General features: G+C 38.8%; 6 protein-coding genes and 5 long non-coding RNA genes across 11 annotated transcripts; 6 read left to right on the plus strand and 5 right to left on the minus strand.

Moving 5' to 3' along the window:
* Positions 1 to 18: 18 nt before the first annotated feature.
* On the plus strand, positions 19 to 3,229 carry spt5 (DSIF transcription elongation factor complex subunit Spt5). The gene has a single exon (NM_001018587.3). The coding sequence runs from the start codon at positions 142 to 144 to the stop codon at positions 3,112 to 3,114; it is 2,973 nt and encodes a 990-aa protein (NP_593191.1). The 5' UTR covers positions 19 to 141; the 3' UTR covers positions 3,115 to 3,229.
* Positions 68 to 880, minus strand: SPOM_SPNCRNA.2463. The gene has a single exon (NR_191831.1). It is a non-coding gene; the product is annotated as a non-coding RNA (long non-coding RNA).
* Positions 2,467 to 4,953, minus strand: rqt4 (transcription coactivator Rqt4). The gene is made up of 2 exons (NM_001018588.3): positions 4,048 to 4,953; positions 2,467 to 3,993 (listed from the first exon to the last, which is right to left on the minus strand). Exons 1-2 carry the CDS (start codon positions 4,725 to 4,727, stop codon positions 3,306 to 3,308), a joined length of 1,368 nt encoding a protein of 455 aa, NP_593192.1. The 5' UTR covers positions 4,728 to 4,953; the 3' UTR covers positions 2,467 to 3,305.
* On the plus strand, positions 4,113 to 4,807 carry SPOM_SPNCRNA.2464. The gene has a single exon (NR_191832.1). It is a non-coding gene; the product is annotated as a non-coding RNA (long non-coding RNA).
* A 37-nt stretch (positions 4,954 to 4,990) lies between the features above and the next one.
* Positions 4,991 to 6,510, plus strand: wdr55 (WD repeat-containing protein). The gene has a single exon (NM_001356000.2). It carries the CDS (start codon positions 5,006 to 5,008, stop codon positions 6,089 to 6,091), a length of 1,086 nt encoding a protein of 361 aa, NP_001342873.1. The 5' UTR covers positions 4,991 to 5,005; the 3' UTR covers positions 6,092 to 6,510.
* On the minus strand, positions 6,198 to 8,637 carry plb3 (lysophospholipase Plb3). Its single transcript, NM_001431036.1, has one exon. It carries the CDS (start codon positions 8,400 to 8,402, stop codon positions 6,414 to 6,416), a length of 1,989 nt encoding a protein of 662 aa, NP_001417937.1. The 5' UTR covers positions 8,403 to 8,637; the 3' UTR covers positions 6,198 to 6,413.
* Positions 7,051 to 8,743, plus strand: SPOM_SPNCRNA.2465. Its single transcript, NR_191833.1, has one exon. It is a non-coding gene; the product is annotated as a non-coding RNA (long non-coding RNA).
* Positions 8,744 to 8,935: 192 nt separating this feature from the next.
* SPOM_SPNCRNA.2466 lies at positions 8,936 to 10,486 on the minus strand. The gene has a single exon (NR_191834.1). It is a non-coding gene; the product is annotated as a non-coding RNA (long non-coding RNA).
* On the plus strand, positions 9,809 to 10,350 carry SPOM_SPAC1A6.11 (uncharacterized protein; the record flags this gene model as incomplete). The annotated part of the gene is made up of 1 exon (NM_001018591.3): positions 9,809 to 10,350. One exon carries the CDS (start codon positions 9,809 to 9,811, stop codon positions 10,127 to 10,129), a length of 321 nt encoding a protein of 106 aa, NP_593195.1. The 3' UTR covers positions 10,130 to 10,350.
* Positions 10,487 to 10,605: 119 nt separating the features above from the next.
* Positions 10,606 to 12,968, minus strand: plb1 (lysophospholipase 1). The gene has a single exon (NM_001018592.3). It carries the CDS (start codon positions 12,891 to 12,893, stop codon positions 11,052 to 11,054), a length of 1,842 nt encoding a protein of 613 aa, NP_593196.1. The 5' UTR covers positions 12,894 to 12,968; the 3' UTR covers positions 10,606 to 11,051.
* Positions 12,969 to 13,015: 47 nt separating this feature from the next.
* On the plus strand, positions 13,016 to 13,809 carry SPOM_SPNCRNA.2467. Its single transcript, NR_191835.1, has one exon. It is a non-coding gene; the product is annotated as a non-coding RNA (long non-coding RNA).
* The last annotated feature ends 16 nt before the right edge of the window (positions 13,810 to 13,825 follow it).

Consider the following 13,825-nt stretch of genomic DNA (forward strand, 5'->3'; position numbering starts at 1 on the left):
GTACTGTAAGTCACCTTTAACAAAACACCACTTGTTGAATAAAAAGTTCATTAATCGGCGAACCTATCGCCTATATTAGATTAAAGGTCTAAAAACAAAGCATTGAGGGAATAGGTACTATTTCCTCTTTTTTAAGTCACAATGGATACGAATTCTCCGAAATCTATTGATAAAGATGCAAATTCGACTGAGGTAGATGCAGCTGAGCAAGATGCTGCTTCAGTTAAAATCAATTCTACCCGTGCATCCCCCAATGGAAGTGACTTGCTGAATGATGATTCTGAAGCTGCTAAAATTACTACAAATGAAAAACAGAGTTCTCCCGTGGATTCCCATAACGAAAGTCCAAATGATACCACAATTAATAAAGGCGAAGATGGGAATGAAAACGAAGTCGATAATGTAAATAACAATGACAAAAAAGAAGATGAGGATAATGTTGAAGAAAACGAGGAAGAAGCTGATGCAAACGAAGAGGAAGAAGAGGATGAAGAAGATGATGAGGAAGACGAGGAAGATGAAGATGAATCAGGTGGCGGTAGAAGAAAAAGGGCTCGCCATGACCGCCGCAACCAATTCCTTGATATTGAAGCAGAAGTAGATGAGGACGAGGAAGAGCTTGAAGATGAGGAAGATGAAATTGGTCGTGAAGATGGTTTCATTGAAGAAGAAGTTGGAGCGGATTACGTCGGTGATGATCGTCGCCATCGTGAACTTGACCGTCAAAGACAGGAACTACAATCTGTTGATGCTGAACGCCTTGCTGAGGAGTATCGTGAAAAGTATGGTCGTAGCCAAACTGTTGTTGGAGATACAAGCAATGTTCCCCAACGTCTTCTACTTCCTTCAGTGAATGATCCCAATATTTGGGCTGTTCGCTGTAAAATTGGCAAAGAAAAGGATATTGTTTTTACCATAATGCGGAAAGCTATGGATTTGCAATATACTAGCTCTCCATTAGAAATCATTTCAGCATTTCAACGTGACTCGCTGGTCGGTTATATATACGTTGAAGCTCGAAAGCAATCACATGTTCTAGATGCACTTAATGGGGTTTTAAATGTTTATACAAATAACATGATTTTAGTTCCAATTAAGGAAATGCCGGATTTACTCAAAGTTCAAAAACAGGTTGTTGAACTGTTGCCTGGTGCATATGTGCGTATACGCCGTGGAAAGTACGCCGGTGATCTCGCTCAGGTTGACAACCTTTCAGAAAATGGTTTAACCGCACGTGTACGTATAGTTCCTCGTATTGATTATTCCGATGGGTTGAAACGAAAGAATTCTGCCACTCGTCCTCAAGCAAGACTCTTTAATGAAAGCGAAGCATTTAAAAGCAATCCTTCTAAGTTTTCTAAACGTGGTCCTAGACTTTTCCTCTTCAACAATGAAGAGTTCGAAGATGGATTTTTGGTAAAGGACATTCGTATTTCCTCACTGATAACTGAAGGAGTTAATCCTACACTTGACGAGGTATCCAAATTCAATCCTAATAATGAGGATTTGGATCTCAGCTCTTTGGCTCTCAGCGTCAAAGGGGGCCATGCTGAATTTCAGCCTGGAGATCATGTCGAGGTATATGTTGGTGAGCAGACTGGAGTAAGTGGTGTTGTTGAAAATGTTCGAGGTAGCGTTATTACCATGGTATCCTCTGATGGTTTACGGTTAGATGTACCATCTCGGGGCCTGAGGAAAAGGTTTAGACATGGTGATTATGTAAAAGTTATAGCAGGAAAGTACAAGGATGACACCGGTATGGTTGTCCGCATTTCAAAGGACGAAGTTACTTTTTTGAGTGATACTCTTATGACTGAGTTGACTGTATTTTCTCGTGATTTAGGCGAAGCTAGTTCTGCACAAGCTGTTAACTCTGCATATGAATTACATGATTTAGTGCAGCTGGATGTTAACACGGTTGCCTGCATTTTTTCTGTCGATCGTGATACGTACAAAGTTATTGATCAGAATGGAGGGGTTAGAACGGTTCTTGCTTCTCAAATTACCATGCGCCATTCCAATCGCCGAGGTGTGGCTACAGATAGAAATGGGGCTGAAATTCGGATTGGCGACAAAGTAAAAGAGGTTGGAGGAGAGGGAAAGCAGGGAACGATCTTGCACATATACAGAGCTTTTGTTTTCTTGCATAACAGAGATATCGCAGAGAATAATGGTGTATTTTCCGCTCGCAGTCGTAACGTAGCAACAATTGCGGCAAAGGGTGCCCGTATTTCAGCAGATTTGACGAAAATGAATCCAGCTTTATCCAATGGGCCGGCTTTGCCTCCGGTTGCTAACTTGAAAAGAACGATTGGACGTGACAAAGCTATTGGCGCTACTGTACGCATCCGCAGAGGTCCTATGAAAGGATTACTTGGCGTTATTAAGGATACTACTGATGCAAATGCACGTGTTGAGTTACATACGGGAAACAAAATGGTTACAATTCCTAAAGAAAACCTGCTATATACTACTAAGACTGGTGAATTGATTAGCTATACCGAATTTATTGAGCGTTCTAGAGGAATAAGACCTGGTAGTATCAGCACCGCTGATGGACCAAATGTACCAAACTGGGCCCAAGGAGCCCGTACGCCTGCTGTTGCAAATGGTTCACGCACTCCAGCTTGGAATACTGGAAGTCGCACACCTGCGTGGAATTCTGGTTCAAAGACACCTGCGTGGAATTCTGGAAGTCGCACCCCAGCGTGGAACTCTGGGAATAAAACTCCTGCTTGGAATGCTGGCAGTAGAACACCTGCTTGGAATTCCGGAAATAAAACTCCTGCATGGAATGTTGGCAACAAAACCCCTGCTTGGAATAGTGGTGCTAAAACGCCTGCATGGAATGCTGGTAATAAAACTCCGTCCTGGAACAATGGTACTAAGACTCCAGCTTGGAATGCTAATCAGACACCTATGGTTGCTAATGGCACTAACACCTCATGGGGACAAACCCCTGCATACGGGGGATTCAGTGAAACTAACTGGGATACCGAAGATAATTCAAAGCCCTATACTGCTCCTACACCTGGTGCGTGGGCTGCTCCCACACCAGGTGGTTGGGATGATGAAGAAGGAGATTCACCCAAATATGTACCTCCTTCTCCTTAATTTAAAATCAAATTTTTGAAAATATCGACAGATAGTTTTGTTAAAATTGTTAAGACATATTCTAATTAACGTAATCTTGTTAATAATATTAAAATGATACGCACTTTACCAAAATGCATATATGTATATTTAAAAAAACTGAATCTCATAAAAGCATACATTAAATATTTGTAACTTTAACATAAACATACTTATAACATCGATGGCATGCCATCATCATCCTGAACTTTAGACCACTTCTGATTTATTTTATTAAGAATAGATTCAGGCACGGCGACATGACTAGAGTGTAGGTCTTGATGGTAAATAGGCCTAGGCAAATTTCTAATAACAGGAGCCTTCGGGTTATGACTATGAGATTGGCCCTCAACTTTAGTTAAATTGTCAAGTTCATCCTGATCTTCATCAGAACTTTCAGAAGATGCTTCCTTTTGATCGACTACAACTTTTTTTCCTGAAAGACTAATCGACAATACCTTCTTTTTTTTCTTTTCCTTTTTAGCCATGGCCTTTTGCATTCTAACAAGATTTAAAGCTTTCTCAGCTGGAGATGCCCAAGTATCAGAAGCTAGCGAAGTAGGATCAAAATCAGCAGCTTCGTCGATAATACGAGTTCGTTGAGCAGAGGTTCTATCAAAATTTAATAAGACATTTTTTCTTTCTTCAGCCTCCTGAGCTTTTTGCTCTAGTTGTTTAGGATCGAGAAAAATTGAATGCAAGGAGGAATTTTGCAACCTTTGAAAATTATTTTTACTAGAAACGGTTTTGCTTTTTCGTTTTTGATTGGCAGCTTGCTTTAAGCGGCTTCCCTCATGCTTCAACTCTTGAATTAATTCCAACTGTTGAGCTTTGCTAATGACAGGATTATCACAAAAGGTGCTAATTAAGATTAGTAAAAACTTGTTAATAAGATATAGTAGTAATATTACTTACCAAGGCCCAATCCCCTCAACAATGCAAATTATTTTTCCACAATTCAAACAATTGGGAGCCGCCTCATTAAGCGGATGCTTACGTCCTTGACAATTGCAGACTCTTCTTTCTGCTTTATTTATATTTTGAGATATCTCTATTTGACGTATAGCTTTTTCGATGTCGGCGAGACCTTCAATTCTGTTAGAAGAAGAGTTATTATGTTTTACACTTTTCTTTTCCGGAATAAGGTCAGAAGTCATTACGCCTGGAGAGACATTTTTCGTAGTTTTGCTAGATTTTTCATGTGATGAAATATTGTTTGATTGTGATTTATTCCTCGAAGCAGGATTGACTTTATACATTTCTTCATCATATCCTTTTTGCTTATTGTTAGCGATATAGAAACTTGGATGAGAAGATGTGGCAGTATTTTTTTGCCGAATATTATTATTTGGTGTCACATTCTTCTTGTTTTTCATGATCGATGGAGAATTACCAGAATGCGTAGAGTGAAATCTTTTTTGATTGAAGTCACTAATGAATTCTATAGTCTCAGCAGAATCCCCCAGTAAAGAAATCCAATAATCTTTTGCGGCTTCGGAAGAATCGACTGCTAAAGCAGTGCTTGTTATCATTGCGGCACTCTCATCGTCGACTGGCAAAATTTTCAGTACGTTCTCCTTCGTCCATTTTTCCATGTCTAACTTTCTAAAAGAATTCGTAGTTTAACGATTTCGAATAAAGTCTTTGAATAAAGAATCCCCAAGTAAAAAATACTATTGAATTATTTAAATGAGTTCAAGAAGTTCGTACAAATAAAATTTTATATGCTTTATGTAAATTTTCCAAAACAATATCAAGTTGGTAGTGTAATAGTATTCGCGATTCTAGGGTATGCAAATTTGCTACAGGGCAATGGGTGCTGAGAGGTGGATTGCCCAGCTCTAATCACAGCCTACTTGTCCTAAACAACCTAATGGGTGGAACAATAAATGCTGCTATAAAACAAAAATTTGAAAATGAAATATTCGACTTAGCTTGTTTCGGTGAAAATCAAGTGTTACTGGGTTTTTCAAACGGCAGAGTTAGTAGCTATCAATATGATGTCGCACAAATAAGTTTGGTCGAGCAATGGAGTACCAAAAGACATAAAAAAAGCTGCAGAAATATTTCAGTAAATGAATCAGGTACCGAATTCATTTCTGTAGGTTCAGATGGTGTTTTAAAAATCGCCGATACCTCAACGGGGAGAGTGAGTTCAAAATGGATAGTGGATAAGAATAAGGAGATTTCTCCTTATAGTGTGGTTCAATGGATTGAGAATGATATGGTCTTTGCTACAGGTGATGATAATGGTTGTGTTTCTGTTTGGGATAAGCGCACCGAGGGAGGCATTATCCATACCCATAATGATCATATTGACTATATATCTTCTATTAGCCCATTTGAAGAACGATACTTCGTTGCTACTAGTGGTGATGGAGTTTTGTCAGTAATCGATGCTCGTAATTTCAAAAAACCAATATTGAGTGAAGAACAAGACGAAGAAATGACCTGTGGAGCTTTTACACGGGATCAGCATTCAAAAAAGAAATTTGCTGTTGGTACTGCCAGTGGAGTTATAACTTTATTTACAAAGGGTGATTGGGGGGATCATACCGATCGCATTTTATCGCCAATTCGGTCCCATGATTTTTCAATAGAAACAATAACTCGTGCTGATTCTGACAGTCTGTATGTTGGCGGAAGCGACGGATGTATACGTTTGTTACACATTCTTCCAAACAAATACGAAAGAATTATAGGGCAACACTCTTCGCGATCAACCGTAGACGCTGTGGATGTTACTACCGAAGGCAATTTTTTAGTTTCCTGTAGTGGAACCGAACTAGCTTTCTGGCCGGTTGATCAGAAGGAAGGAGATGAGTCATCCTCCTCTGATAATTTAGATAGTGATGAAGATTCCAGCAGCGACTCTGAATTCTCGAGTCCTAAGAAAAAGAAAAAGGTGGGAAATCAAGGGAAAAAGCCTTTAGGAACTGACTTTTTTGACGGTTTATAATTCAAAACAGCTTTGATATCTATAAAATTGCACAATCATTATTAAAATTAATTGTCTGTATATTTAAAAATAAAAGCGATCTTCCTAAATTAACTAAACTAAACATCTTCATTAGAGAAAAGAAACATTGTGCTTCGAAAACTTAAAATGAATTCACTAACACTAACACTAAAACTACAAAACCTTTGAACCCCACAAGTTTGGTAGTGATTAATACCTTACAATTAATAAATAAAAGCCTGACTCAGTCTATGCTTTTTAATTCTTTCAAGTCGAAAAGTGACTCATACCAAGGTGTGTGAGTGGGGGAGGCTTTCGTCGTCTATAATAGTAACGAAACTGTTAGAAGCGAAGCAAATAAATAAAATACTATAGGTTTGGCTCGTACAGAAGAGGTACCAGAAGTGGTTGATGCAGATAACACAGTAGGAGCATAGTTTGAAACGGCACTAGGGTTGTTCACGGTTGTTCCATTCCAGCAGTATTGTTCAAAACAAGAAGAGCATTGACTAGGAGTAGACATATTTTTGCGCTCCAAGGAACGTTGTATCATGGCGCATGCCAAACAGACTGCAAATGAATCGCTGTTGTTTTGAGTAGCCGATAGAGCAGCATTTTCAAGAATGCCACTGGACAAAGTGTCATTCATAGACATGGTAAACGTGGAAATATTGGAATAGTAAACCCAAGGATAATTGGGGAAATAAACAAGAAGAGGAGGTGTATTGTTATCTACGGTATGATTACCTGCAGTAGTGTTTCTGCCGTCACATCCAAAGAATGTTGGATGAGTGTTCAGTCCCAAGGAAATGATTGTGTCCTCATCAGGGATATACGGGAAACCTCGAACATCAACACTTTTATTGGCGTTATAAGTTATAATCCTTTCATATGTAGTAACAATAGAAGAGCCATCAGGCCAACCATTAGAATCATCATAAGTTGCGTCAACAGCAAATATAACGTCAACAAATCTTTGAGGATGTAACAAAGGCCAAATAGGAATGTTCTCATCGTCTTCACCACCATCTACTAAATCAATAGTATCGAATCGCTCAAAAGGGTTTTTGACGGTGGTGTTTGTAGTCGTGAAATTCTGATAAGGATTGGGGTAAGGAGCGATGTCATTTTGATCCTCAGAAAGTTTTTCAAATACTTTATGAATAATATCATAGAGAGTACTATTTGACGTTACTTCCTGACTCCATTCTAACAGAAACGTGTTGAACAATGTAGCTGAAGTACCCATAACAAAACCGGCATTATCATAGTTACGAATGCACTTATGGTCTGGTGGAACACCATTCTTTAAATGGGTACCGACGTATTCCATAGGGAGAAAAGCTTTAATACCATTGTCCCAAGTACCAAACTCGTATGGAGTAAATTCGAATATACTGGTGTTGGCAGGGATAGCTTTTTCCTCTTCCAAACGACTGTCAGATATAATGATGGGATAAGGATAGTCGGCATTTTGGAACCAAGTTTGGTTTCTAATGCTAGAAAATGTGATATTTGGACCACCTTGGGTAGCATCGACAAGCTTACGAGATAAAGCGCGTCCCCAAAGATCGGTCAAAGAAGTATCGAATCCTGCATCTTTCTTTTGATCAATCTCATCATCCAGGTCGTCATAATAAGCAAGATTTTCGACAACATTGTCACCATGAGGAGCAAAGACACTATGTTCCAAATTCCAAACGTTGTCACGTAGATAAGTAATATTGGCAAAGTTATTAACAGCTACGGAACCGACCAGCCATGAACCACCAGAAAGACCAGCGATATACATGGCGGATTGAAGAATTCCAGCAAGTGAAGAACCATTGCCATTTCGAGAATCGAAAGCATTTAAAACACCTCCTCCGTGGACCATAGCGCGGAGTCCACCGCCAGAAAATGCAAGTCCTAAACGAGGGCCATCTGAATCATTAATCACAGAGTTTACATCTACGTCCAAACCAGTGTTGGAAATAAAGGACCTCATTTGTGTATTGATTTTGGGGATACGTTTATCAATGAAACTTTGCTCGCCTGAACTTATTCCGTCAGAAGCAGGTCGTAGCATATAGTCACTAGGACAAGTTACATTATAAGGCGCGTATGATCCAACACTGTCGCGCTTGGAAAGCGAAATCGCCAAAGCCTCTCGTTTTTGCATTAATGAAAGAGGCGTGTCATGCATGCCCGGTCTCATTAAGTCAGATTCCCCAAACTCATACGGATCCGACATTTGCTCGCGACAAGGCGGGTACGCCAAGGCCGGCAGGATCTGGAGCAGAGCGAGTATTCCAAAACAATTAAATAACATTGTCTTTTTTTTTTATAGTTAAACCGTCTTTAGGTCAATAAATTTGGGAAATTATGCCAAAATCTACACACCGCTTTGCTTGAACTCAGAGATTAGAAGGCCGTTACAAAAACGCGCTCAAAACAAACGATGGAATCAACGACTGTCTCTCTAGACCCACAAAAGTTTAGAAAATTGACTATACCCTCAAACAATTTTCTTGTGAACGAAAACAACACAACAACGGAATATTTGTAAACGGATGGTGAAACAAATTAAACCAAAAGCGCCCTACTACGTAAAAATTTTAAAACTCCTTATAGCTGAAATTCACCCGTATTCCAACGCAGCTCTTACTGTATCACTGTATCTGCTTACCGTGCTGTTATTTCTGCTCCGGTATATGAGGATCTGATTATTGTAATTTGTGTCTAAATAAATGACAAGTTAGTATCCAAAGTTATTGATTTTTATTAAAAAGCATAGCGTCTCAATGTTAAGATAAACACTGGATTTTGCTCTTGAATTTGGCGAAACGCTTGACAATTCCATGGTTTATAAAATTTTCTGTTTGCGGTATTGCGGAATCAAATGCGAAACCATTTACCATTTCTGTTCATCGGCAAACGTCGCATCGTAACCGAAAACCTGGGATTCATCTGCTTTATGTTTCATACAAATGACTTGCAGTTTTGCAATTTCATTCAACAAATTCATGAATTCCTATTCTTTTTCTTTTATTCCAATTAAATACAAGCTCATGCCTAGTCTCCAAGCAAATCCCCCCTTACACTTTCTTACCCTAAAAGTTAGTAGTAGCTAAAGTAGCGACTTGTGCGATAATTTTAATATTGGGAAAAGGCAAGTTGAAAGTGATTCAGCCTATATATATATGTATATATATGTAAGCAGAGACACATATGTCTATCTTTGACAGATTTTTTAGATTCCCATTTTGTAGATCAAAAAAGGTCCATTTACATCCCCATGATGTAAATGCCCTTCCGTTCTATGCGAAAAGAGACCGAGACTGTCGGTCCTTTAAATATCGCTTAATATGTAAAGTTGTTGTGTAAATCTATATTTTGAGCAGTCGCTGAGACGCAAGCCTTTACGTTGAATTTGTTGCTCATCTTCTGGTCAACTATGACTGCTTTAAAGTTCACATTGGGATGAATGTTGCTAAGCTATATATCTAAAATCCTTAACGACGGAAACATTTGCAGGTTAAGTATAGGAGAATGTAGCGTTCAACCGGGCTGGTTATTTCAACTGCGCCGCCCTCGGATATTAAGTGTGCCTCTTCGAAACCGGACCTTTCTAAGGAACTTGCAGATTGTCCTTGACTATTATTTAACACACATTACTGGCATCAAATTAGTCGCATTACATTACAACTGGCCGCATTTTACATAATTGATTAAAATATGAATCACAATGTTTATTTATTAACTTCCTTCAATCTTTGGAGTCATGGTGTATATAAAATATCATCAATCTCTCTCAGTAACTCTTTTTTTCCTCATAGTTTCATGTTTGTAAAGTCGCTACATCTAATGACATCACAACATATCTTCAAGTGTCTTTCTTCTTGTAATTATGCTCTTTCAATTCTACATAATATATGTTTAGCCAGTTTTCTTTATTTATCAAAATGTTATTATCATACACACATACTTACTTCTGTTCGATTAGATTTTTGTAAATCGCATGCGCATACCTATATCAAAAGCAAAGCCTCAACTTAAAGTTAACTCGGATCCCATTTCGTTTAGACTTAAAGCATAAAATGCACACTTGCTAAATAATTTTGCAAAACACGTAACTCACAGTCATCGGATTAGAAAGTAAAGCCCGAGGCCGAGCAAAACCCGCGCAACTACTACAATTTTTTTCTCCCATTACTCGTTGTGATGTATTCTATACTGTCTCATCTACATCCCCACTACTTCATTGATTAAATTGCGTACAGTTGATATAATTTGTAAATGATCGTATAATCTGTTTTACGTTAACTAAATTTTTTCATTTCTACATCTCCTTCCTCATCCTAATTAATGAATTATAGGCTGTATGTTAAAGTTCACTATTCCTTGTTCAAGTATAGCAAACCTTTAAAAATCAAATTTTATCATACAAAATATATACATATAAATAATAATTTTTTGAATCAAACAAAACAAAAAAATTACAGTCAACTTATTTATATAGACAAACAACATTCTTATTACAACCAAGAATTAAAAAAATGACTTATTTTCGCAACTATATATAACAGCAACTCTCATAAACAACTAGAACACGTCCAATTTGGAGCCGTCAACAAAACTGAATTACAGCAAACGAAAGCTCACAATAGAAAATGAACAAAAAACATTCCGAAGAGAGGGTAAATTAGAATAAAATACTTTCGGAAGATAACAAAATAGTCTCCCTAATTAGAGCGGAGTGAACGTTCAGTTTAATAATCCGTTAACAAAAACCCATATCGCGTAATTGGATTGATTCACATATATGGCTAGGTTTGATTTATGCTAAGACAGCAGACATTGTATAGATTTTTTTTAAAAACTTTTTTCCAGGCATAAGCATTGCCCTCTATCTTTTGCTTGTGAGCAACAGATATGTCGTATAAATACTGAAGAGAGAAAAGTTTGCATGCGCCTTTCCTTAAATGCCTTCACCAAGACGGCAAGTAGGATTGTAGACAATATCATCATTAGCAGCGCTGTCATCATAAAGACCGCTCCAGCAGTAGTTATAGTAGCATTGTTGGCACTCGGGGCTAGCAGTGATGTTGTTACGCTCCAAAGTACGCTTAACAACGGCACAGGCAAAACATTGACCAAAGTAGGTGTCATTGTCAACGGTAGAGGAAATAAGGCCGTTGGTAAGAAGTTGTTGAATCATGTCTTCAGTGTAGTAGGTGCGATCAGTGGAAATGTTAGTGAAGTAGTTGTAAGGAACGTTGGGAAGATAGATAACCAAAGGAGGAGTGTCACGGGTAACAGTGTGGTTACCAGCAGTGGTGTTACGACCATCACAACCAAAGAAGACAGGGCGATCGTTGAAGTGAAGACTGACAAAGGATTGTTGGCTAGGAACGTAGGGGAAACCCTTAACATTGGTGTTTCCGGCAGCTTGGGCAGCAACGACACGCTCATAAGTTTGGACAAGAGAGTTACCGTTGGGCCAGAGCCATTCACTGTCATCACCATTGTCAACGGCAACGATAACATCGACATCACGACCCTTTTGCAACAAAGGCCACAAAGGAATCTTCTCACCAGTAAGGAAGGTATCAACTAAGTTAAGGGAAGAGCTGGAACCCAAGTTGTTGGCAGCATCAGAATTAGCACTCTCAACACCTTGGAAGGGGTTGGGAATGGAGATGATTTGTTGACCGTTTTCAGAAAAGTTACCTTTCAAGTATTGTTGGATGATACGACCGTTCTTGGTAGAAGAGTCATTGAAGTTACGCATTATCTTGTTGAAGTAAGTAGAAGAAGCACCCATCATGAAACCAAAGTTGTCATAGTTGATAACGCAAGAACCATTGCTGCTAGCACCATTGTTTAAGGTAGTACCCAAGTATTCGGTAGGAATAAAGGAGTTGATTCCATGGTCAAAGGTACCGAAAACGTTGGGGGAAGCTTCAAAGAAAGTAGTGTTAACATTGCTAATATCCTCACCATAGTTTTGGGTAGCAAAGGTAATGATGGGGTAAGGGAAGTTGGCATTGCGGTACCATTCTTGGGAAGTAATACTAGACAAAGAGACATTAGGGAAACCATAAGTAGTGTCACCAAGGGTACGAGAAATCACACGTCCCCAGTAATCGGAAAGACTGATGTTAAAGCCAGCATTGGCCTTTTCGGCAACTTCATTCATAATAGAACTGTAGAAATGAGCGTTGAAAACAATAGCACTCTTGGGATACATCAAAGGGTGGTTGAAAGCCCAAAGTTTGCTAAAGTCGTTAATGGTACTGAAATTGTTGAGAGCAATGCCACCAACAGTCCAGGCACTACCATCAGTACCAACGAGATAGTCAGAGGCTTGAAGGAGACCAGTCAAAACAGTGTGGTTGTCGTGACGAGCATCCATGGCAGAGAGGGCACCAGAACCCAAAATCATGGCACGTAAACCACCACCGGACAAGGCAATACCGATAGAAGGACCTTCAGAGCCAGAAAGAGTATCGGCATTCAAACCAGGCAAGTTGGCGTTACGAAGGAAGTCCTTCATGGCAGTGTTGGTAATAGTAGAACGAGTGCTCAAGTATTCAGACTCGGCGCTAGGAATCTCATTGCTGGAGAGACTCTCGACAATGTTATCAGAGGGACAGTCCACATAATAAGGAGCGTAACTGGGTCCCTCTTGCTTAGTGCTATGCTTCTTGGCACGCTTGAAGACCTTGACAGAACCATCGTCTTCAGCAGCGGGAAGAGCAAGGGCAGAAAGGCAGGATGCCAAAAAGAGCATCCACAGGCTTAATCCGCGGAAAAGCATTTTGAATATTTAAACTAAAATGTTGAGAATAGATATGCAAAGATGTATGCAAATTAAATCCCCAAATGAACGTTCAAAGTTGGGAGTGGGACGGAAAGGGTATATAAGAAAAAAAATTTAATAAACGTCACACGAGTGTATTACTTTCCGAATGACACCCAATCAAGATCTCGGACTGATACTATTCCGTAAGTCGGAGAGGAAAAAGTGGTAAAGTAACAAAAACCTAGAATTTGCAAATAGTGGACGAAAACACAAACCCCACAATAGATAGAACTAAAGAAGGCAGGAAAACGGGACTAAAAACAAAATGAAAGAACCTGGCAAACGAAGTTTAATGCAAAGGTTCAAAATGAATAAAATCTTTTCCCTAAAGGATAAATAATAAATATTCAAAAGGAAGATGTAGGAAAGTGCTAAAAGTACAACGATTTAAAAAGTCCACGACGACCTTTTTTTGTTTGAGTGAGTAATAAGAAAGAGAAAATTAAAAAGGAATAACGACGAGAAAACCGGAAATCGCACCAAAGGATACACTAGGAAAGAAAAGTGTGATGATGATACGAGAAATTATGATGAAGGAATGAGGGAATCACTGAAAAAAGAAATTAAGCCAAATCACAGTGTTGGATCGTAAAATATGTTTTTGGATTCAACTAATGCGAAAACGCTCTCTAACCGAAAGAGTGTTAGTGTTTTCTTTTTTGGGGTATTTTTCAAAGAGCTAAGAAAAAGGGAGCAATCACAAGAAAGGAAAATGCAAAATTCCTCGCTTGGATGGATTAAGATTTAAATAAAAGTAAGGAAGATGATTAGGGATTCCAAAAAACGGAATTTTTTGTTTTGAAACAATGAACAGATCAAGGAAAGTTGTTTGATTGCGATGGTGGTGAAAATGCCTGTGCACCAGCACCACTTATATACCTGGGACC

This window comes from Schizosaccharomyces pombe, assembly GCF_000002945.2.
Source record: "Schizosaccharomyces pombe strain 972h- genome assembly, chromosome: I".
In the NCBI taxonomy this organism is placed as follows: Eukaryota; Fungi; Ascomycota; class Schizosaccharomycetes; order Schizosaccharomycetales; family Schizosaccharomycetaceae; genus Schizosaccharomyces; species Schizosaccharomyces pombe.